The sequence below is a fragment of the Mchenga conophoros genome, linkage group LG3, assembly GCF_057382185.1.
Source record: "Mchenga conophoros isolate Kocher_MC1m ecotype Shallow Benthic linkage group LG3, M_conophoros_male_GT1.1, whole genome shotgun sequence".
NCBI lineage: Eukaryota > Metazoa > Chordata > Actinopteri > Cichliformes > Cichlidae > Mchenga > Mchenga conophoros.
This window is the reverse complement of record NC_140528.1, coordinates 27,392,240-27,417,394: the sequence shown is the minus strand read 5'-3', so window position 1 is coordinate 27,417,394 and position 25,155 is coordinate 27,392,240. Positions and strand designations below refer to the sequence as shown.

At 46.4% G+C, this 25,155-nt stretch overlaps 1 protein-coding gene and 1 long non-coding RNA gene across 2 annotated transcripts in view; both read right to left on the bottom strand.

Annotated features, from left to right (window-relative positions):
- Positions 1 to 406: 406 nt before the first annotated feature.
- Positions 407 to 25,155, bottom strand: part of LOC146577945 (uncharacterized) — a 160,995-nt gene continuing 136,246 nt past the window's right edge. Inside the window, exons 5-6 of the mRNA XM_085268441.1 lie at positions 11,609 to 13,312; positions 407 to 1,601 (exon numbers count right to left, since the gene is read on the bottom strand). Of these exons, the coding sequence (XP_085124567.1) occupies positions 407 to 1,601; positions 11,609 to 13,312 (2,899 nt within the window). The remainder of the gene's footprint in view (positions 1,602 to 11,608; positions 13,313 to 25,155) is intronic.
- LOC146577951 (uncharacterized) lies at positions 17,629 to 17,903 on the bottom strand. Its single transcript, XR_014891449.1, has 2 exons — positions 17,863 to 17,903; positions 17,629 to 17,772 (listed from the first exon to the last, which is right to left on the bottom strand). It is a non-coding gene; the product is annotated as an uncharacterized LOC146577951 (long non-coding RNA).

Sequence of the window (25,155 nt, the reverse complement as noted above, 5' to 3'; positions counted from 1 at the left end):
GACCCAGGACCATGACAAACATCTGGAGCCACATGTTGTATTTGGTACAGATTTGATGTCAGATGCATAAAACTGCTCTTCCTGACACAAACACTGAGGCACTGTCACTTCTCCTTAACATGAAAACATTATGAAGCTCTCTCTGAGTAGAGATGTCAGTGCTGATCAGTAATCAATAAATAATTAGTGTTTATTAATAGTAATGTGCCATCTGTTAGAAAGAACAAACAAACATGTGGTGTGCATCTGAACATGTAGTATAGAGAGTATCGGGGAAAAGCATCTACACTGCTGCCTGATGCTTCTTTACTTGTTTGACAGCAGGGGAAGGATCTCCCAATGTTTCTGACAGCTGATGGAGTTTGTTGAAGCTCGTACCAACATGTGCTTTGGCTCCTTCGTCCACTCATCTTCTCATCTCCTCCAGTTTCTGGACCTTCTCTGTGTCTCCTTTCTGCTTCATCTTCTCAATCAGGAAGTCCAAGTGGACCATAGTGGATGCGGAATCCGCTTTCAGAGCGATCTGCTCGAGTCTGACAACATGTTGGTAGGACTCATCCAGGAACCGCGACTTCTCGGCTGTCAGCTGTTTCATTTCATTTTCAAGATTTTCTGAAAGACTCAATATTTTCTTAATGTCCATTTTATTTCCTGCCTGTTTCAGGGCTTCTTTCATGTTTCTGGTTTCTCTCTGTTTCACTTCAGCCAGCTTGATTCTCTCTTTCAGGTTTTGGATGCAGGCTTTCAGTCTTATCCGTTCATTTAACACTTCAACTGTTGTCATCAGTTTTTGAGGACTAGATTTTTCTAAGAAGTCTGTGAACTGATCCATGTTTTTCTGTGTGAGTTCCCATGTATTTTTTGAAATTGTGTTTTCCTCCATTCGCTCTTCATGCTGGCAGTTATCAAACAGGAAGTAAACTGGCTGATTCTTCCCTTTTTTGGCACATTTAATATTCCAATCTTCAAGAGCTTGAAGAGGGTTTTTAGGTCTGCTTCCATTTGAGTGTGTGATCAGAGCTACGATGTTTTTCTCCATGTTTTTTCCAAACAGAGACATCACTGAATCAAAGACATACAGCAGCCGCTCACTCAGTCGATTCTCACTCGCCTTCATCACCAGACCCACTGCATGAACTTCATGGACTCCATCATCTGATCCAAACAAGTCCAACAATCTGTGACTGATGATGTCATCATGTTCGATCCCTCTGGTGTCTCTATAACCAGGAGTATTGATGATGGTCAGAGAGTAGGGCAGAGTTTCATCTTCAAAACCAAAGATCTCGTACACCATCACATCTGATGTCTGACTTCTTCTCTCCTCCTCTGCGATCATAAACCAGACTTCATCCTCCCACTTCACTCCCATGGTGTAGTTGAGCAGAGCGTTGATCAGAGTAGATTTTCCTGCTCCTGTTTCTCCCACCAGTAAGATGGTTCTGTTTGTCTCATCTGAATTTTTTTCTCCAACAGTGATTCTTGTCAGAGATCTGAACTTCTGTTTCTTTGGTCTCAGCTGGTAGACAGCAGGAGGTCCTGACCTGATGAGAAAACTTTTTGAGATGATGTCTTCATGTGGTGATGAGGTCAAACTGATCCTGCACAGTAAAGAACATTTCATTTTATTTCTGTATTTATAAAGCACATTTAATAACAACAGGGAGCTGACCAAAGTGCTGTACAAAATAACAATTAAACAATGACATTGACAACAACAGGTAAGGAAATTCAAAGAAAATTAGGATAAAAGAATTGGTAACTCTCAAACAGTTTCGAAAGCCAGAGTAAAAAAATGTGTTTTAAGATGCGATTTAAAAAGAGTAACAGTTGGGGCCTTTCTAATGTGGAGAGGAAGATCATTCCACATGTTCGGTGCCACAACCGCAAATGCCCGATTTCCTCTATGAACCATCCTAGACTTATGTGAGGTAAGGAGCAGGTGATCGCTTGATCGAAGGGCTCTAGAGGGCGTATTATGCTGCAATAGGTCAGAGAAATAGTCCGGTGCCTGGCCATTTCGCACTTTATAAGTCAAAAGTAAGATTTTGAATTTAATTCTAAAACACACTGGAAGCCAATGAAGAGAAGCAAGCGCCAGAGTAATATGTTGGTGTTTCTTCACACGAGTCAAAAGGCAAGCTGCAGCACTCTGTACAAGTTGGAAACAGAAGTCTTCAGTACACATGTAAACATTTCGAACAGGTTACTGTTTAACATCGAAAAGTGAGCCGAACCTTTTCTGCTCAGCATCAAAATTACATAAAATTAAAACTTTTTTCTTTTTTCCACCTAGATTGGTTTTTTTCTGTCTGCTCTCCCAAAGCACTAGTTGTCACACTGCAACTCTTTATTAGACTGGGGAGGCTGACTGTACACTGTCCACTAAACAGAAGCAAGCTCTAATTTTTATTTCTTCACTTGTAATTCACACGCTGAACAAATATAATTGTTTCTTCAACCTTTGACTGGGTTGACATGACAGTCATGTGGTTGCCCGGGGAGCAGTGTGTAGGGATGGTACCTTGCTCAGGGGTACCTCGGGGTAAATTATGATCGTGTTCTTATTTCTGGTGATTTTAACATTCACATATGTTGTGAGGCGGACCTTTTAAGGTAGATGCACATAATCAGCATCAGGTGTGTTGTTCAGGGTAGGAAGGCAAACAGTTTGTGACCGCTGCACTGTTATGGTAAAGTTGTGTTAGAATAAAGACTAAAAGGACAAGATAAGTACACTGTGGAGTTATTGGACTGCTTTTTGAATTGCATGCATACCTGTGACATCCCGCCAACCCCCCATTAATGGACACCTCAGTGGCTTCAAGCTTAGCCTCTACACCACAGGTGTTGAACTCCAGGCCTCGAGGGCCGGTGTCCTGCAGGTTTTAGATGTGTCCTTGATCCAACACAACTGATTTAAATGGCTAAATGACCTCCTCAACGTGCCTTGCAGTTCTCCAGAAGACTGGTAATGAAATAATCATTTGATTCAGGTGTGTTGACCCAGGATGTTATCCAAAACCTGCAGGACACCGGCTCTCGAGGCCTGGAGTTTGACACCCCTGCTCTACACAGTGATTAACCCTTTAAGAGCTACCATAGAACCAAGTCCGCCAGAGCTGATATCATATTTTTACATGCTGTGGAGCCATTTTTGGGAGCATTTCAAGTTGCTATACATCAATACAACCATTATAGCCCAAATTTTAATAATATGCATGCATTAAGTGCATACTACTTACATAAATTACAAAAAAGTGCAATAAACTACAAAAATATTTAAAATCGTTTTTGTTTTTTTAACATATATTTCTAGTTAGAGAAATCTAAGAGGCTTATCCCTCAAAACTGTAAATACAAAAAAGTTGCACAAAATAGTTTCCCACCACAGGAAACTTATTTTGAGTGTCTTCATAGTTTTATTTTTGAAACACACCAATTTTCATATACTGCAGGGAAAACGAAAATAAATATTATAATGCAAATTTGCAAAATAACAGCATATGCATCAAAATAAACTATTTCCAGCAGTGCAATATGAGTCCTAAGCATCCCAGAAACGACACAAAGTCATAAAGTCAAACATAACTTTTATAAACACAAGTATAGCCTCATGAGGCCCTGATGGTAAAAAACTACATTTCCGCAAAATGACGACACTTCCGGTTTCGGCCAGGTCATGGCGGACATGTGACCGTTCACGCTGATGGACGTAGGAAGTGTTACGAACAGCTGATCGGATCGGCAAAGCGTGTTTCTGGAATATTGTGTTTTTATTCCTGCAAGCGCTTTTTATGCGGTTTTTGCAAAGCTATATGTGGAAGGAAACTGTGACCGAGGACAAGCTGATGGCATAAGATGTAAGTACAACTCCTGTTATCAAGAAAAGCAGCCTTGATCATAATGTTCTCACAAATTACAAGCCAATTTCTAAACTACCTTTTATGTCAAAAATTTTAGAGAAAGCAGTGCTTCAACAACTACAGACCCATTCCGAGATAAACGGTATCAGTGATAAATTCCAGTCCAGATTTAAACTGCATCAATGTACTGAAACTACCCTACTAAGAGTTTTCAATGACCTTCTTCTAATCGCTGACTCTGGGCGCTCTGTGGTCTTAGATCTGACTTCAGCCTTTGATACGGTTGACCATGAGATTCTTTTGGCAAGGTTAGAACATGTAGTTGGCCTTAGAGGAAATGTTCTTTCATGGTTTAAATCATATTTTTCTGAGAGGTCATTCTCTGTCACGATGGGAAAATATTCCTCTTGTTTTGCCCCTTTTGGCTGTGGTGTGCCTCAAGGCTCGGTGCTGGGTCCTGTGTTGTTCTCCCTGTACATGTTGCCCTTGGGCTCCATTTTTGAAAAACACAATGTCTCATTTCATTGTGATGCTGATGATATTCAAATCTATCTCCACTTGTCCGGGGATGTTTCATCTTCACCACATCCTCTGTTTTATTGTTTGAGGGATTTCAAAGACTGGCCATCATGTAAGTCTCTTACTCTGAATGAAAAGAAGATGGAAATTATTGTTGTTGATATAAATATGCCTCTGGGACAACTAACTGGTACACTTGGGCCTGTTGCTATTCACCTCACTGATGCTGTTAGGAATCTTGGAGTTTTTATGGACAGTTCCTTCAAACTGGATAAACAGGTGTCTACTGTGGTAAAAACTAGCTTTCATCAACCACGCCAAATTTCTAAGGCTAAACCTAGATTATTACTAGATTATTGTAACTCTTTACTTGGGCCTCCAATCTTCCCTCCTTCAGTGATTGCAGTTGGACCAAAATGCCGCAGCACATTGTTGAGATTTAAATATATATTCTTAGTGCTTATTTTCTGATTTTATTGTTTTATGTACTTTAATAATGAAGCTTGTAAAGCAAGTCTACTTTTGACTCACAAACTAAGTGCTCAGCCAGACTGAAAAACAGGAAGTTAGTGTAGAGCTGTACAAGCATATTAATAAATACAGGAAGCCAGACAAAAGGAGGAACTTGTTCCATATAAGGGTTTGTTTGTATCGAAACTATGGGTGACGTGCTGCAAAATATATAGCGAGACAGGCTCCTAATGCCCCAGACCTGAGCTGGCATTTCTGTGTGTGCTCAGTCTCCATTTTCCGGAAAATGTAAAATTAAAGATAATTTTTTGAGTTAGACCACTTTGAGCCGTGTCTTTCTTTGCCGTAAAGAATACAAAGAACTGGATTTAATAACGTTGCTGAACTGGCACTAGCAGGTATGATTTCATCACCCATGTTCTAGCCAACTTACACTGGCTTCCTATCAAATATCGAATCGATTTTAAAATCTTATTTTTTACTTATAAAATCCTAAATAATATGGCAACTGATTACTTAGCGGATCTCCTTTGTCTGTATAGCCCTAAGAGAGCACTAAGATTGTACGGTTACGTTGTAACCTTGGTTCTCTTAGTGAGAGACTTTCTCTCCACACCGTTACATATTCCATATGTACGGGGTACGACACCCTTGGTCGTGGCGTGTGGATATTTCTTTAAGACACTCTGGCCCACCCGGCTATGCCCCACAGCTACGTATAAAACAGCTGTGCAGAAGTGACACAGGTGATCGTTTGATCGAAACGCGTCTCCGTGTGGCCTCACGGTGGAGAGAGTCTCGATATGCTAGAGAACGTACGGTTACGTTGTAACCTTGGTTCTCTTAGTGAGAGACTTTCTCTCCACACCGTTACATATTCCATATGTACGGGGTACGACACCCTTGGTCGTGGCGTGTGGATATTTCTTTAAGACACTCTGGCCCACCCGGCTATGCCCCACAGCTACGTATAAAACAGCTGTGCAGAAGTGACACAGGTGATCGTTTGATCGAAACGCGTCTCCGTGTGGCCTCACGGTGGAGAGAGTCTCGATATGCTAGAGAACGTACGGTTACGTTGTAACCTTGGTTCTCTTAGTGAGAGACTATCTCTCCACACCGTTACATATTCCATATGTACGGGGTAACTCTGTAAGACACCCCGCGACATTCAAGCGGTAGAACCGCGTGAAGGTGGAGGCCGAGGAGCACGTCGCTGCCTCACAGACAGTGGAGAGGGAGGCGCCTCTCCACAAAGCCCAGGAAGTGGCCACACTACGCGTAGAGTGGGCCCGAACGCCCAAGGTGAGAGGGACACCGGCCGAGGCATAAGCCTGGCGGATGGCCTCCACGACCCAGTGGGACAACCGGGGCTTGGATAGGGGCCTGCAAAGCAACCCAGGATGGAACGAGACGAACAGTTGGTCCGTGGAACGAAACGGCCGAGTACGAGCAACGTACGGCGCCAGTACATGAATGGGGCACAGGGCCTGGAGACGCTGTGCCGCCTCCCGATCCAGACCGTCAGTGGGGGCTGACCACAGCTCAACCGACTGGGAGAGGTGAAAATCGGAGAGGGACTTAGGCAGGAAGGCAGGGTTAGGCCGAAGGACCACCCCTTGACCGTCCGGTAGCCATCTGCAACAGTCACGATGGACCGACAGGGCCTGCAGCTCGCTGATTCGTCTAGCAGATGTAATAGCGAGGAGAAAAGCGGTCTTGAGCGACAGCCACTTCAACCCAGCTTCATGCAGAGGTTCGAAGGCAGGGTGCACAAGGGCACCAAGGACCAGGTCCATATCCCGGGGGGGACTGCGGACCCCGGCGCACGAGCCGTGAGGCGACGGGTGCCTCTCAGGAATAGGGAAATCAAGACGGCATCGGCGTCACTAATGGCTGAGCGACCGAGGTGAACAGCCTTAATGGCAGCCACCAGGCCACGCAATGTGGCGGCGGCCCTGCCAGCCTCCAGCTGGGACTGCAGGAGGCTCAGGATGACGTCCACCATCGCGCCATGGGGGTCCTGCCCGTGGGCCGCGCACCAGGCGGCGTACAATCCCCAGCGGTAGCCGCAGAAACCTGGGGTGGGCCCACAACCACAGTCTGGTGGCCATGTTGCAGAGGGGAGGAGAGCCCAACCCGCCATGGCGGTTGATATAGGCAGCCGCCACGGTGCTGTCTGTCCGGACAATAACGTGAAACCCCCACAGCCAAGGCGAAAAAAGCTGAAGTGCCAGGAAAGCGGCTCGCAACTCCAGGACATTGATGTGTCGGGACAACCATGGGCCCGACCAGCACCCGCTGACCCCGCAACCTTCGTGGACCGCCCCCCAGCCGACTGGGGAGGCGTCTGAGAAGACCACCAGCCGGCGAGTCACAGGACCCATCGCCTGACCCCGTCGGAGATTGACAGGGTCCCTCCACCACCGCAGGGCCCAGGCCAGGCCCCGGGAAACCAGCACGGTGGATGGCAGAGGCCGAGAGACAGCAGGCAACGCTGAACCGGTCTCATGTGCAGGAGAGCCAATGGGACCACCTGCACTGTAGCAGCCATCAGGCCCATGAGGCGGAGACACAGTCCCCAGCGCACCCGAGAGTGGAGGCTGAAGGAGGCCAGGCACGCACTGAGGACCCTCTGGCGATCTGCCATCAGGGAGACCAAGGCCTTGACAGAGTCGAGGGACATGCCCAGAAAGGTGGTGGTTTGGGTCGGCTCCAACCTGGACTTCTTGAGATTCAGGCGTAGTCCCAGAGCCTGAATATGCGAGACCAACAGGGCAACATGGCTGCGACACTGTTCGTCCGAGGAAGCGCAGATAAGCCAGTCGTCCAAATAATTGAGAACCCTGACGCCCCGCAGCCTCATAGGAGCAAGGGCAGCATCCATGCACCTGGTAAAGGTACGGGGCGCCAGGGAAATGCCAAAGGGGAGGACGCGGAACTCGAAGATCCGCCCCTCGAACCCAAACCTGAGGAACCGCCAGTGACCCTGCCAGATAGGGATATGGAAGTAGGCGTCCTTCAGGTCGATGGTGGCCAGTCCCCCGCAGCGATGGCCTGACGCACCCTGGGGACTGTGGGCATCTTGCACTTCAGGGGTCGGAGATAGCGAATGAGGCCCCTGAGGTCCAGAATGGGACAGAGACCCCCATCCCGCTTTGGGACCAAAAAGTAACGGGAGAAGAACCCCACCCAGTGGTCCCTGGCGTCCACCTCCCGTATGGCGCCCTTCGATAGAAGGGACCCCAGTTCCTCCCGCAGCACCCAGCCCTGACCCGGGTCGGCCACGGAGGTGAAGGTTGGAGTGGAAGTCAGGGGAGGTCTGCGGCAAAACTGAAGGCGATAACCCTGGGTCATGGTAGATACCACCCAAGGGTCCGCCCCCAGGGCCGACCAGGCAACCCTGCGCTGTTCTGTAGCCAGGGAGGCGGGCAGGGCGGCCTGGCCCATGGAAACATCAGGAATGGTAAAAAATGGTAAATGGCCTGTATTTATATAGCGCTTTTACTAGTCCCTAAGGACCCCAAAGCGCTTTACATATCCAGTCATCCACCCATTCACACACACATTCACACACTGGTGATGGCAAGCTACATTGTAGCCACAGCCACCCTGGGGCGCACTGACAGAGGCGAGGCTGCCGGACACTGGCGCCACCGGGCAATCTGACCACCACCAGTAGGCAACGGGTGAAGTGTCTTGCCCAAGGACACAACGGCCGAGACTGTCCAAGCCGGGGCTCGAACCGGAAACCTTCCAATTACAAGGCGAACTCCCAACTCTTGAGCCACGATCGCGAGGGGGGCCGGAGGACGACTGGCCCTTGGCACCCTGGCCCCCTCTCCAAGCCTGAGCGCGGCTGCCATGCCTACGAAAGGCCTCCAGCTGGGTACGGAGATCTTCAGGACCCCAAGTAGGAGCAGCAGGGCCAGGCGGAGGCACAGAAGCACGAGCCCGCCCTACCCTGACCGGACGCTTGCGGAAGCCCCGCGACATCTCCTGCGTAGCACGGCGAGTCTCCGTAGCCTGCTGGAGGAGCAGAGCCGCACCGGGGCCAAACATGGCCGCAGGGTCGACCGGGAGCCTCATGAGGTAATCCTGGTCATCCGAACGGAGCCGGGACTGAGACAGCCAGAGATGGCAACGCGCCACCCAAAAAGCAGCCAAGGAAGAGCCCGTGGCAATAGCCTGATGTTTCTTGAGCGAAGCTAGGAGAGAGGACGAGGACAGCAACTCACCCACGCCCTCCAGATCACCCGAGGTAGCCTGCAATCGACGGGCCAAATGCCGCAGATGAAGCGACAATATGGCCGACAAATTAGACAGGCAGTCTTGGGTCGCCATAGACCTATGCTGCTGAGCCAAGAGGCTGTCCATGGTTTTCACATCCCTATTAGGGCACGCAGCCCGCCCCAGGAGGGAGCCCGAAGGGGCAACCAGGGGGGCCAGGGACGGATAAACCGGGGGAAGGGGCCCACAGGCAATGCGCTCCTGGCCATGCATGGCCGAAAAGCACTTACAGGCAGGGGACCAACGGTGCAGGGACGCGGGGGCCTCAAACTGTGCGCAAACCAGGTCCTGAAAATCAGGCAGCAGCGGCACCTGAGATAAGGAGCGCTGAGGCCGTGAAGCGTCATCAAATCGAGAAGGCGCTGAGACCGGCACCTCAGGGAGGGACAGCTCAAGTGCCCGGCACGCCCTTTCCAAAAGCTGAAAGAAACTCAACTGGCCAGACTGTGCCAGGGGAACCAGCAGGGGGCACCTCGGGAGACAGGGGGGAGGCATCGGAGGAGAGGACGGAGGCCTCGTCAACGTCCGCCTCCCCATAGTCCACATTCAACGGCACAGGCTCAGTGGCGGGGCCACAGGAGGGAAAGGCATGGGAGGGGCCTGGCAGGTCGACAAACGAAGAAGGGGACCCGGCCCATGGAGCTGCTGGACCAGATTCTATGTCAGCAGCAGCTATCTTCCGCACCTGCGCCTGAGAGGCCTGAGATGAGGGAGGTGCAGGCCGCTTGACAGAAAAAAACCTAGCACGAGCTTCCCTAGTCCGTTCGGGCAGAATAAAACAATTCATGCACGAGGCAGAGGCTTCCCTAGCCAGCATAGCATGCTCAGGACCCAGACACAGCACACAGTGCTCGTGCCCATCCTCCAAAGGCATAGGAATGCCACACTCAAGGCAAGTTGGGGAGGCGTGGCCCGCCACACAGCGTGGCTAGCAAGGGGCGGGGCCATACACCAACGGGGAAGTGCGAGCAGTTAGCCGCCCTAGCCTGAAACCCAAACCCACTGTTTATTCCCGCAGGGCAGGTAAGCGATCTTCCTTACACACCTCACTGTCAGGGAAGAGTGGGACACAGCCTCTGCTGACGGCCCAGCCGACAGCGCACGCCAGCACGCCGAAGCGGCTTCCCCCCCCGCGGTATGCCCCACAGCAGCCTAGCCGACAGCACACGATAGCGATTCTAAGCCGTATCCCCACCGGGATTAAGCAACACAGCAGCCCAGCTGACAGTAGTCACACAGCAAGCCGCCGCCGCGAGCCCACAGGCTAAGCTACCCGGTGCCCAGGCGACAGCACCCGCTCCGAGCGCCGAGCCTCCGCGCAAGAGAGGCCAAGGAGAGCGGGCCGCAGCTAGTCAACAGCCGGACCAACAGGCCGGGGACACCAGGGGACCGGAGACACCAAGGGAATACCGGGGCTACCAGGGGACCTAGAAGGGAGAAATACATTGCCCACGGAGGATGCCGAAGCACGCTCCAAGAGACGCACACACACAGTACTCTCAAGGTAAGCACTCTTTCGCACACACACACAACAAGTGGAGATCAACGATCACTGGTGTCACGTCTGCACAGCTGTTTTATACGTAGCTGTGGGCCGTAGCCAGGTGGGCCGGAGTGTCGTAAAGAAATATCCACACGCCACGAACAAGGGGGTCGTACCCCGTACATATGGAATATGTAACAGTGTGGAGAGATAGTCTCGATATGCTAGAGAACATCAGGTCAGCTGCTCTTAGTGCAACCTGGGTCTCGGCTGAAGACCAGAGGAGACGTGCCTTTGCCATTACCGCACCCAAATTATATAATAATCTCCCTCTTGACATTCGCACATCAGATTCTATTCAATCTTTTTAAATCTCGTCTAAATACGTACTTGTTTAACCTGGCATTCAAAGCTAATTAGTGTGATTTTCATCTGGCTCTGCATTTATTTTATGTAATTATTTTATATCTGTAATTTATATTTTCTATTGTGATTTTATCTGCATCATGGTTTTACTGGAAAGCACTTTGGTGTACTTTGGTCTTTAAATGTGCTATACAAATAAATGTGATATGATGAGAAGTGAACGTCTTCAAGCAACTTAAAGAAGTCCCGACGCTTTTCTTTCCAAGCTTCTTAGACTACGTTGACCTGGACGACTGAGAACCTTCACAGACGTAGTTCATTAGTCTTGTGTCACGCTGACAGAAGAAACTGTTTGAATGCAGAGAGTGATATAAACCCAGGACAAACTTTCACTAATGTGTTTGAAAAAGGATTCAACATTGATAATAATCTGTACACTTTCTCTAAAAATTATCATAAACCTTTAAAATGAAAATACCAATTATTTATAATTACTGTAATTAAAATGTAAATTAATTATATATTTTAATAATAATTATAAACTACAGTCACTATTCTGTAAGTGCTCTCAGGTTCACATACTTGTGCTGCTTTGATTCCTTCGTCCACTCACCTTTTCAACTTCTCCAGTTTCTTGACCTTCTTTCTGTCTCCTTTCTGCTTCATCTTCTCAATCAGGAAGTCCAAGTGGACAGTAGTGGATGCTGAATCAGCTTTCAGAGCGATCTGCTCCAGTCTGACAACATGTTGGTAGGACTCGTCCAGGAACTGTGACTTCTCGGCTGTCAGTTGGATAATTTCCTTTTCAAGATTTTCTAACAGGGTACACTTCTTCTCACTTTCTTTTTGATGGTCTTCATTTTTCTGCTGCATTTCTTCTTTGTTCAGAGATGAATCAGCTGCTGTTAGGTCATTCACTTCCTTTGTAAGAGTTTGTAATCTACTCCTCCCCAGCGCACATTCTAGCTCATTCTTCTCATACGTCTTTTTCATTTCTTCATTCGTCTTCATTACCCTCCTTGTCTTGGTCACATATCTCCACTTTTCTTTCACATGATCTGATGCAGGACACTTGTTGGTACAAACAGTGCAGCGACCTCCTTTCATGACTTTACAGTGTGCAGGTTTCCAGGCCATTGTGCATCCAGGATAGTGACAGTTCTCCTCACAGACTGTACAGCAGACAGCTCCTCTGTAAAAAAACAACAATCTCTGCCCACCATCAATAGGTTGCTTATCTTTATAGGGCTCATCAACTTCTACAGTGAATTCCTTAATTTTCTTCATCTCTACTTCATGTTTATTTATAATTTCTTGGATCTTCAGAGCTTCTTGAATCTGTCTGATTTCTGTCTGTTTCAGGTCAATAAACTCTATCCTCTCTTTCAGGTTTTGGATGGAGGCTTTCAGTCTTATCCGTTCATTTAACACTTCAACTGTTGTCATCAGTTTTTGAGGACTAGATTTTTCTAAGAAGTCTGTGAACTGATCCATGTTTTTCTGTGTGAGTTCCCATGTATTTTTTGAAATTGTGTTTTCCTCCATTCGCTCTTCATGCTGGCAGTTATCAAACAGGAAGTAAACTGGCTGCTTCTTCCCTTTTTTGGCACATTTAATATTTCCAACTTCAAGAGCTTGAAGAGGGTTTTTAGGTCTGCTTCCATTTGAGTGTGTGATCAGAGCTACAATGTTTTTTTCCATGTTTTTTCCAAACAGAGACATCACTGAATCAAAGACGTACTTCAGTCGGTCACCCAGTCGATTTTCACTCGCCTTCATCACCAGACCCACTGCATGAACTTCATGGACTCCATCATCTGATCCAAACAAGTCCAATAATCTGTGACTGATGATGTCATCATGTTCGATCCCTCTGGTGTCTCTATAACCAGGAGTATCGATGATGGTCAGAGAGTAGGGCAGAGTTTCACCTTCAAAACCAAAGAGCTCGTACACCATCACATCTGATGTCTGACTTTCTGTCTGTCCTTCTGATTGACTTTCTGTCTGTCCTTCTGATTGACTCTTCTTCTCCTCCTCCTCTACCATCGTAAACCAGACTCTATCCTCCCACTTCACTCCCATGGTGTAGTTGACCAGAGCGTTGATCAGTGTGGATTTTCCTGCTCCTGTTTCTCCCACCAGTAAGATGGTTCTGTTTGTCTTGTTTGGATTTTTTTCTCCAACAGTCATTCTTGTCAGAGATCCGAACTTCTGTTTCTGTGGTCTCAGCTGACAGACAGCAGGAGGTCCTGAACTGATGAGAAAACTATTTGAGATGATGTCTTCATGTGATGTCTTCATGGGTTCACTAATCCTAAAAAGCAGAAATTCTTCAGTACACATGTAAACATTATGAACATGGTCAATGGGAGGGACTGCAGAGCTGTTACTCCTCCATATCAAAATAAACAAGGTGACGTGTTTGGGACATCACCCTGGAGAAGATCCAGGACATGCTGTCTCTGGGCCGGCTTGGATAGATTAGAGGAGGAGACTGGGGAGAGCGAGGTCTGTGCACCTCTACTGTCCTCGATGACACAGACACAGATAAATGTCAGAAAATGGACGAATGGAAGGACTAAATTATTGATTTTATTGTAATTCTCCTTCCTTTCGACCTGATGTTAATTTGTCTTTATTGGTCTTTTTTTCCATGTTCACACAAAACACATAAAGAAACTCGAATCAATCTGAGAAAAAATAGATTTCTATAGCTAGCCTTCAAATCCAGCCATGAAAATCAGCTTTCTGTCAACCTCTTCAACAATTACAGAAATGTATTTCATTAGCTATCTGAACGCTACTCCAACAGAGGTCGATTATCTTGTTAATAATTTCACCTCCTCACTACGTACGACTCTGGATACTGTAGCTCCAGTGAAAACTAAGGTCTCTAATCAGAAGTACCTGACTCCGTGGTATAATTCTCAAACACGTACCCTAAAGCAGATGACTCGTAATCTGGAGAGGAAATGGCGTGTCACAAATCTAGAGGATCATCATTTAGCCTGGAGAAATAGTTTGCTGCTTTATAAGAAAGCCCTCCGCAAAGCCAGAACATCTTACTATTCATCACTGATTGAAGAAAATAAGAACAACCCCAGGTTTCTCTTCAGCTCTGTAGCCAGGCTGACAAACAGTCAGAGCTCTGTTGAGCCAACCATCCCTTTAACGTTAACTAGTAATGACTTCATGAACTTCTTCACAAATAAAATTTTTATCATTAGAGAAAAAATTACCAATAATCATCCCACAGATGTAATATTATCTACAGCTACTCTTAGTACCATTGATGTTAAGTTAGACTCTTTTTCTCCAATTGATCTTTCTGAGTTAACTTCAATAATTACTTCCTCCAAACCATCAACGTGTCTTTTAGACCCCATTCCTACAAAACTGCTCAAAGAAGTCCTGCCATTAATTAATTCTTCGATCTTAAATATGATCAACCTATCTCTAATAATCGGCTATGTACCACAGGCCTTCAAGCTGGCTGTAGTTAAACCTTTACTCAAAAAGCCATCTCTAGACCCAGCAGTCTTAGCTAATTATAGGCCAGTCTCCAACCTTCCTTTATATCAAACATCCTTGAAAGAGTAGTTGTCAAACAGCTAACAGATCATCTGCAGAGGTTTATTTGAAGAGTTTCAGTCAGGTTTCAGAGCTCAGCACAGCACAGAAACAGCTTTAGTGAAGGTTACAAATGATCTTCTTATGGCCTCTGACAGTGGACTCATCTCTGTGCTTGTCCTGCTAGACCTCAGTGCAGCGTTCGATACTGTTGACCATAATATCCTATTAGAGCGATTAGAACATGCTGTAGGTATTACAGGTACTGCACTGCAGTGGTTTGTATCAAATCTAGCTAATAGACTCCAGTTTGTGCATGTAAATGGAGAGTCCTCTTCACACACTGAGGTTAATTATGGAGTTCCACAGGGTTCAGTGCTAGGACCAATTCTGTTTACATTATACATGCTTCCCTTAGGCAGTATCATTAGAAGACATAGCATACATTTACACTGCTATGCAGATGACACCCAGCTCTATCTGTCCATGAAGCCAGATAACACACACCAATTAGTTAAACTGCAGGAATGTCTTAAAGACATAAAGACCTGGCTGGCCGCTAACTTTCTGCTTCTTAATTCAGATCAAACTGAGGTTATTGTACTCGGCCCTGAAAATCTTAGAAATATGGTATCTAACCAGATTCTTACTCTGGATGGCATTACCTTGGCCTCCAGTAACACTGTGAGGAACCTTGGAGTCATGTTTGACCAGGACATGTCCTTCAACGCACATATTAAACAAATATGTAACACTGCTTTCTTCCATTTGTGCAAAATCTCTAAAGTTAGAAATATCCTGTCTCAGAGTGACGCTGAAAAACTAGTTCATGCATTTATTACTTCCAGGCTGGACGACTGTAATTCATTATTATCAGGATGTCCAAAAAACTCGCTGAAAAGCCTTCAGCTAATCCAAAATGCTGCAGCAAGAGTCCTGACAGGGACTAGAAAGAGAGAGCAGATTTCTCCTGTTTTGGCTTCCTGTTAAATCCAGAATTGAATTCAAAATCCTGCTCCTCACATACAAGGTCTTAAATAATCAGGCCCCATCTTATCTTAATGACCTTGTAGTACCATATCACCCTATTAGAGCGCTTCGCTCTCGCTCTGCAGGCCTACTTGTTGTTCCTAGAGTATTTAAAAGTAGAATGGGAGGCAGAGCCTTCAGTTTTCAGGCCCCTCTTCTGTGGAACCAGCTTCCAGTTTGGATTCAGGAGACAGACACTATCTCTACTTTTAAGATTAGGCTTCAAACTTTCCTTTTTGCTAAAGCATATAGTTAGGGCTGGACCAGGTGACCCTGGATCCTCCCTTAGTTATGCTGCAATAGATGTAGGCTGCCGGGGGATTCCCATGATGCATTGAGTTTTTCCTTTCCAGTCACCTTTCTCACTCACTATGTGTTAACAGACCTCTCTGCATTGAATCATATCTGTTATTAACCTCTGTCTCTCTTCCACAGCATGTCTTTATCCTGTCTTCCTTCTCTCACCCCAACCGGTCGCAGCAGATGGCCCCGCCCCTCCCTGAGCCTGGTTCTGCCGGAGGTTTCTTCCTGTTAAAAGGGAGTTTTTCCTTCCCACTGTCGCCAAAGTGCTGCTCATAGGGGGTCATATGATTGTTGGGTTTTTCTCTGTATCTATGAAGCGCCTTGAGGCAACTTTTGTTGTGATTTGGCGCTATATAAATAAAATTGAATTGAATTGAATATGAGAAGACTCCTTAGGCATCATTTACTTCTATGTGCAAAGACATGTTTTAATGTGTGCAACAAAAAACAACAAACAAATAAATAATAAATAACTTGTATTTATGTAGCACCTTTCTAGACAGAATCACAAAGTGCTGCACATGAGATAACAAATAATAAAGGGTAAAACAGACAATATAAAACAGGGAGAAATTGAACCAAAAACAGTTTAAAAAGGTGAGTTTTGAGTTGTTTTTTTTAAAAAACAACAACCGAGTCCACAGTTCTTAATATCTCAGGGAGAGAGTCCACAGTGTCGGGGCCACAGTGGCAAAAGCTCTGTCACCATTAGTTCTCATCTTAGTCTGTTTTATAGCAAGTAAGCCCTGATCAGAGGACCTCAGGGACCTGCTGGGGACATCGGGCTGCAGCAAATAACTGCAACATGAAAATTATTGTCAGATTTATAAAATGTGCACCAACCTGTTTTGTTTGTTCCTTGATGCATGTTAATGAATCCAAATGAGTGAAAATCAGTGTTCACCATCTGTAACCTGCACACTGTCGTACACACTATTTCTCCAGATAAAGACTCATGCTTACCTCGTGGTAAGATGGGTAAATGGTGAGGATACTGTAAGAGAGCGTGGTTAAGAGAGGGAGAATAATAACTAAATAATAAGTGAGGCTTTGCTTCAAATAACAAAGTTCTAAATATTGTTTCCCTGAGACACGCTGGCTCATGTAAACTAGCAAATAAAGAAAAAAAATAATTTCAATTCAATGTTACTTATATAGCACCAAATCAAAACAGCAGTCGCCTCAAGGTGCTTTATATTGTAAGGTAAAGACTGAACAACAACACCGAGGAAACAGAGGAAACTCCAACAATCATATGACCCCCTGTGAGCTCTTTGGCAAGAGTGGGAAGGAAAAACTCCCTTTAACAGGAAGAAAGCTCCAGCGTAACCAGGCTTATGGAGGGAAAACCATCTAACAGTCAAATGATCATTTCTGAGACAGTCCTACACTTGTATGGACACATTCAGGTATGAAAGTATGAATGTTTTGTGTGTGAAATTCACTGAACGAGGCACTTAGACTGTAAACAGCATTTTAATGTCACAGTTATTTGAGCTGAGGGTAACTCTGTCAGATGAAGCAAATACTATTTTCATAATGGGTCCATCTGATGATTATTTATTCATCTTTTAGCCGTCCAACACTAGAAATTGTTAAAACTATTACAAATACACAAAGAAAATGGTGATCACAGCTGTGGAGAATCGTGAAATACTCGTGTGAATCGTGTTGTTATGGATGTGCTTCAGTTTATTTCATTTAAAGGATGAATAATGAAGAAAAACATTCTAGATTTTTGCATTTTTATTGTTAAAAACTGCTACAGATGTTGCTCAGTCACATTTCCATAACAGATGGTGTCAGATCTTTATGCAGTGTCGGTGAGACGATCAACAACAGATCGTACAAAACACTCAAGCGGACACTCCTCTGTAGAAAGAAACATGGAAAGTGTGAGGTAACATCAATTTATATTTCAGGCTGTTTTTATGTAGAACTTCAGCACCAATGTACAAGTACTGGTTTTAGGAAGATGAACAATATTTTCAGGAAGGATGCCGTCTGCAAGCAGAGCTGGTTGAACTTCTCCTCAGCGCTGAGGTCCAGACTACGTCCTGTGAAGCCACGTGATGTAAATCTGCTGCAGTGGCTGTAACTTGAAGTTTCTTCAAAGAGTGCAGAAATGCACATTCACTCCACACCCAAAGGGTTTTCAGTGTGATCCTGTCTCAACTTGTGCTATTCCAGCTCCAAACACTGTGTGTGTGTTTCACTTCACCCATCAGTATGCCTCAGGAATTTGATAGATAAAATACCACACAAACTCAAACATGATATATAAAACAGTGCAGAGAAATTGGGGGAGTGAGAAAAACAATCTTGTTGGTGTTTGGCTCAGCATTCAAGATTTTTATTTACCATTTGCGTACAGGACCAGCAGTCCATGCACGCTGGAATTCTTGTGCAGAGCTCTCCAGGTCAAGTTACATTTTTGAAAGGTAAAGAAAATCAAAGCAGTTAAAAATAAAATAGAAATAAAGTATGGAAGACCACAAGAGCCACGCACACTGAAATAAATAATTCTCTGCATAAATAATGAATTCAAGAATAAATAAATTCATTTTCAGATTCCACATTAAAACAATGAGTTTCAAAATGTTTTTTTTTAAACACAATTTAAAATGGCATTTCCACTCCTCATTTTAAAATCCATTTTCCTTTTCTGTTCACTAACAGATTAGCTCATTAATTAACATTTGGATTAGCATCTGGATTAGCAACTTCATTTTAAAAATCATGCTGCAATGCAAATAAACCACACTGTGGGATGTAAGGAGCTCTCTGATTGGTCAGAGAGCTGGCCACTTTATGTTACGTTCACACTTTAGGTGCCACAGAGGAGAAGAATAACAGCGCCTGGGCATTTTGCTGGGGCCGTCTTTGACCTGAAAATGTCCAGCATATCACGCATATCGAGGGACATTGCCAGTGAGATGGAGCAGAGGGCAGAGACTGTTTCGTCGATGTCGAAGAACTCTCATTATCCGCGCTTGGCTTGGCAAGACGCGCTGTTGGCTGTAAAATGTGTTCCATTTAGTCATGTAGATTTAGGCTAATGTCTATTGCTAAAATGTTCAGTACTTAAATAAAGTTTATAATCTTTGCCATATGCTGGCAATCTATAGTAGGAGCTCTAGCTAGCTACGAATCCAGCAAATATACCATGTCAGAACTACCATTTCACAACTTAAAAATAAACTGTAGACAGGCAGATGTCCATGGTATTTCTGTATATATTATAGCTGTTGTCAGTTTCTTACAACATGACAAATATAGGTGATATTGTTGTAAATAAGGACATAATTGCATATTTTTAAAGGATAAAAACAATTGATTATGATATGTTTTTGAACAGATGTCAACAGAATGGTGTCATGGTTGAGTTTTTATGCCTTTTGTATGATTCTGTCCTAACTCCTATGGTTTAAACTTTAGTTAGTTGTCTCGTTAGGTTCCTCCCGTGTCTGTTTCCGCCCTATGTTTTTTATCTGTTTAAGTCTCCATCGCCCTTTGCTTGTCTCAGTGATGACTTTGTCTGCCTTTGTGTTGCTCTTGCTTCCTCTCTCCCTGTTTCTTGCCTCGTCTTGATTATGTTTTCCCTTGTATGATTCTATCAGGCGGGTTGTTCTCCCTAACTGTCATGTTCTCTGTATTTGTTTCTTATGTCTGTTTTCCATCTCCCATTTTGTTTCCCTGATGTTATGTCAAGCCTGTGCTTCTTACGTCTGATTTTTTATTGTGACTCGCATCCCATGTTCAGTGTGCTTTCTCTTGTCTTCTCACTATGTTCATTCATCCTAGCTATGAACCCTGTGTTTTGTTTTCCCTCGTTACCCTCATGTGTATTTAGGTCTGCTGTTATTCATTGCTGCATTGTCTTTTATGTTCACACCATGTCTCCAAGTTTCTATGCATCCTCGCCTGGTTTTCATGTTTAAGGTTGTCACGTTTGTTTTCTAGTCTCCCGGATTAGGTTAGCTTAGTGTCAAATTTTTCTCTCTGGATCTGGGCCACAGAAGCTGATCTTTCCTGCCTTCCATATTCCATTCCCTTGCTAGTAGCTAGAGTGTTGGAAGATTCTGTTGGCTGTTTCTGGATGCGCTCTGGGCTGGAACGTAGTGTTGATTGTGGCTGGCTTACATCTATACACAAGTGTGTTCCTAGCTGTTGGTGGCTAAGCTCCAAGCTAGGGGCTGATATTAAATGGCCGGGCCCTGAGCTAGAATCTAATATTGAGTGTGGCTGGCTAAGCTCTTGACTGGGAACTGCTACTGGCTGGATTTGACTGAGTCCTGATCTGGAGTCTATGAGGGAGTCTGTACGACAATGAACTTCGAAAGGGGTGCTGATACCCTGAGGACTGTGGGGATTCTCCTGTCTCTGGACTTCAACCTCTGGACTGCCTCTGGACTTTGACCAGCCACAAATGCAGTTCTGCGACTTCCTTCCTACCATCATTGATGGTCCATTATTAGCTGGTTGGTTCTATTCATCGTTGGTACCGTATCATTCCGTGGTTCGTTGCCATTAAATCTGTCCAGAAAGGGTCTTCTTCCCCCTCTGCTCTCGCAGACCCTAGGGATATCTTCTCTTTTGAGATTTCTGTAGCAATAATGGGTGCACCCAGCTTCACTAAAAAGTGCTGGGTCCTGCTGGTATGAGGCATTTACCTACACCAGCTCCGTTAGGGTCTGTTGCTTCCTGTCACCAGTCTTTCCAAGCTGTCATCTGGTCTTTCTCTGATTGTCAGCTGCCCTTTCGCAGTGGTCACTGAATCACTCCAGAGTACTGATTCAGTTAAAACGGCTAGATGTTACAGTCCCTGATAATGGATTGCTTTAGATGGAGAGACTCTTGAGGGATGGCTGTTATGAGGAAAGGCAGCCCAGAAACTTTGCCAGCAGCACACATCGTTCTATGTGTCAACTTTCTGTCACGGCTGGGGGAGCAGTCGTGCAGTGGATGAACGAGGACCCAAAATGCAAGCAAGCGACTGGTGATGAGAGTGACGTTTATTTACAGAGTGGCAGGGCGACAAAAACGGGAAATGAAGCATGAGAGATACTAACGGAAACCTAAACTGGGAAAAACTAAAGAGCAAATTTGAAATTCTCAGGAAACGGGGTGAAAGGCAGAGAGACGCAGACTAACGAATAGGACACCAAGAAGCACAGACGAGCCGACAACGAACACAGACCGACACCCACTAAATATACACACACAAGGTAATCGGGTACTGAACACACAGGAGGGAAGAACAGCTGATCCTAATACACATGATGAAGGACACAAGCTGAACACAATGACAACAGACAGAGACCTTCAGAATAAAACAGGAAATCTATAACACGAACTGGACACAAGGGTGGGGGACACAGAATACCAAAATCCCACAACTTAGACATTCACATTATTCACACTCTCATTACACATACATATAGGATCTTGGGGGTGGGCACGATACACGGAGTCCAAGTTACCATCAGGGTGTACACCTCACCCCTGGCGTCGTTGCCCACCTCTCAATTTTAAATACACGTAGACATTGAGGGCTAGCAGGAGGGACTATGCGCTTACCTGCTGCTCTCTGGCAGGTAGCTCTATGCCCTCCTGGGTTTTAAATGCACCTTAGAACACACATGCATCAACACTACAATGAGCGGGTGGAGGGAGGTTTGGAGTCTTCTCTCACCCCCGTTCTCTGCGACCTGCTGGAGCGGGGGAGCTAGGAGGAGGAGTTGGCCGTCCGACTGCGGTCTGGGGTGTGGGGCCTCCCTGCTGCTACGGAGTCGGGGCGGTCTGCCTCTCCCCACCGCAGGGAAAAGGGTAACACCACCTGGGTCTGGGTGCAGTTCCCCCCTCCAGGGGCAAGGGTACCTAGACCCGGTTCGTAGAGTACGCTTGGGGAGTGTGATCGTGTGTACAACGTCTCTTTATGTCTGTCTCCACGTTGGTTGAGTGTGGAGTAAGTGCACATGAGAGCATGAGGGTGGGAATGGATGTTTGTGTCTGTGTGTGCCTGTATGTCTGTGTCTATATGTCAGGTTGGGTGTCAGGCGCCACCTCTCTGGGGACATCTCAGGCCCTCCAAGGTTTGGAGGCCTATCTCCCCCTACCACCACTTCCCCTGCCAGTGGCGGACTCCCTCAGACATCGGTGCGTTGGTGGTTCTTTGTGTCTGGGGGTGGGCGCCCAGCTACACACCGGCTCACTCCTTGGCGGCCGCTTATCGGGGCCTGGAGCCTGGGGATCGCTCGGGCCACTTCGGAGGTGGGGTGCCCCCGGCCTCTCGGCCTGGGGCTCGGTCACTCAGGCGCAGCTGGCTGCCGGCGGAGCTCACGGGCGCGTCACTGCAACTCCCCCTGGCTTCTGCTCCGCAGCTGCTGAGTGAGCCCTCATCTGGGACTCTCCTCAGCTCTTACTGGGACAGTGGCACAGCTGCCCCTCTGTTGGTCTTCCTTGGTCTCTTGTGTTCTGGGGGCCTCTGGATGTCTGGAGTTTTGATCTCCTCCATACCTGCTTCATACCCTGGAGGACGGGGCTGTGGCCCCCCCACACCCTCTAGCAGATCATTACATGAAGGAACCTTTTAAAAACAAGCGCGTCCATGCTCACAGGTGTACACACGGGTGATCACACCCACAAACTACACCCTTTTTGGCTCCTACCTCAAAGCACACTGTGTTCTGTTGATCTTATGTGCTGCACAATAATGTTTAATATTTAGTATTTACTGTCATATTCCCATATATCATTGTGATGTTGTTTATTCTATTACTCTTGTTCTCTTCTGCTTGTTTTCCTTTTTCTTTCTCAGCAGGTGATCCAGGTGATCGATATATGCATTTTCTTTTTTTTCTTTTTTTTTTCTGCCCGTTCTGTTGGTTTTTGTTTTTTGCCCTTCTCCCCCGTCCCTCTTCTCAGCTGTTTCTCTTTCCCTCTTTCTTTCTCCCCTTCTTCCCCCAGTCAAGTCTGTCCCGTATTCAGCAAGTGAAAATAAAATAAACAATAAAAGGTGAATCAAATGGACCATTATGGCAAGGCTGGGATGGTCAATTTGGTAAAGTAAATCCGTTGGGCATCTTTCTTTGCCTTTAGACAACAATTCTGATGCAAAAGAGCCAAACGGGACAGGCAAAAAAAAAAAAAAAAAAAAAAAGGATACCAAAATCAGAATAACAGAGGAAAATAATCATAATAAACACAAAATGCTCGGTCAACGACCCAGCACCATGACACTTTCGGTCCTTTACCCAGGCTTATCTGTCATTTTCCTTCCTTGGTAAGGTTTAGGGATTTGAGATTGATCTAGATTATCATTTTATATTGGGACACATCACCCTCACCTATGGCCACGAGCTGTGGGTAGTGACCGAAAGAACGAGATCACGGATACAAGCGGCAGAAATGAGCTTCCTCCGAAGGGTGGCTGGCCTCTCCCTTAGAGATAGGGTGAGAAGTTCAGCCATCCGGGAGGGGCTCAGAGTAGAGCAGCTGCTGCTCCACATCGAAAGGAGCCAGCTGAGGTGGTTCGGGCATCTGACAAGGATGCCCGCTGGGCGCCTCCTGGGTGATGTGTTCCAGGCCTGTCCCACCGGGAGGAGGCCCCGGGGGCAGACCCAAGACACGCTGGAGAGATTATATCTCTCGGCTGGCCTGGGAACGCCTTGGTGTTCCCCCGGATAAGCTGGAGGAGGTGGCTGGGGAGAGGGAGGTCTGGGCCTCTTTGCTTAGGCTGCTGCCCCCGCGACCCGGCCTCGGATAAAGCGGATGAAGATGGATGGACACATCATCAATAGTGGACCTTGGATTCATCAGGTGTTTCGGCCATTATCACTAGACACCCTCATCCAAGGAGGGTTGGTTAGGCCCTGGTTTATGTAAAATTGTTATTTCTCTTCTTCTTTCTTCTTTTTAGTTTCCTACAGTTTATTTTCTATTCACTGCAACTGAGAAATAATCAGCGGTGACTGACTATACTGCAGATTTCAGGATTTTACTGCTTTTAACAGATTTTTTCTCAAAATCTTGACACTGTTCGACGTTGTGCTGTTTTGAGCAGGAACAAAGTAACACCGTCGCTGTATGGCTCACAGTGAGAATATGTTGTAGTGGATTTTTGTATGACATGTATACCTATATATCTAATGTGGTGGATTTTTGTACCTATATATCTATCTGAATATATATATATAAAAAAAAAACACCCAGCACGCCCCTGCGGGTGGTTTATCCTTCAAGCTCGGGTCCTCTACCAGAGGCCTGGGAGCTTGAGGGTCCTGCGCAGTATCTTAGCTGTTCCCAGGACTGCGCTCTTCTGGACAGAGATCTCCGATGTTATTCCCGGGATCTGCTGGAGCCACTCGCCTAGCTTGGGAGTCACCGCACCTAGTGCTCCGATTACCACGGGGACCACCATTACCTTCACCCTCCACATCCTCTCGAGCTCTTCTCTGAGCCCTTGGTATTTCTCCAGCTTCTCGTGTTCCTTCTTCCTGATATTGCTGTCATTCGGAACCGCTACATCGATCACTACGGCCGTCTTCTTCTGTTTGTCTACCACCACTATGTCCGGTTGGTTAGCCACCACCATTTTGTCCGTCTGTATCTGGAAGTCCCACAGGATCTTAACTCGGTCATTCTCCACCACCCTTGGGGGCATCTCCCATTTTGACCTCGGGACTTCCAGGTTATACTCGGCACAGATGTTCCTGTACACTATGCCGGCCACTTGGTTATGGCGTTCCATGTATGCCCTGGCTGCTAGCATCTTGCAGTCTCGGCTGACTGTTCTGTCTACCAGTAGCTGGTGTTTTGCGCCTCTGGTATTCTTGCCAATTCCTTTCTGTGTCCCACTCATGTATTGACCCATGTGCCTGTTCATCTTAGCCGATATGATGCCTGACAGGAGCTTCCATGTAGTACTGAGGCAGGTTATTGGTCGGTAGTTGGAGGGGACCGGTCCCTTCTTGGGGTCCTTGGGGATCAGGACTGTCCGACCTTCGGTTAGCCATTCCGGGTGTCTCTAGTTAACTAGCAGCTGGTTCATTTGTGCTGCCAGACGCTCGTGGAGTGCAGTCAGCTTCTTTAGCCAGTAGGCGTGAACCATGTCGGGGCCTGGTGCTGTCCAACTCTTCATACTGGAGACCCTTTCTTGGATATCTGCCACTGTGATGGTTACTGGACCCTGTTCAGGGAGGTCGCTGTGGTCTGCCCTCAGATCCACTAGCCACTGAGCATTGCCGTTATGGG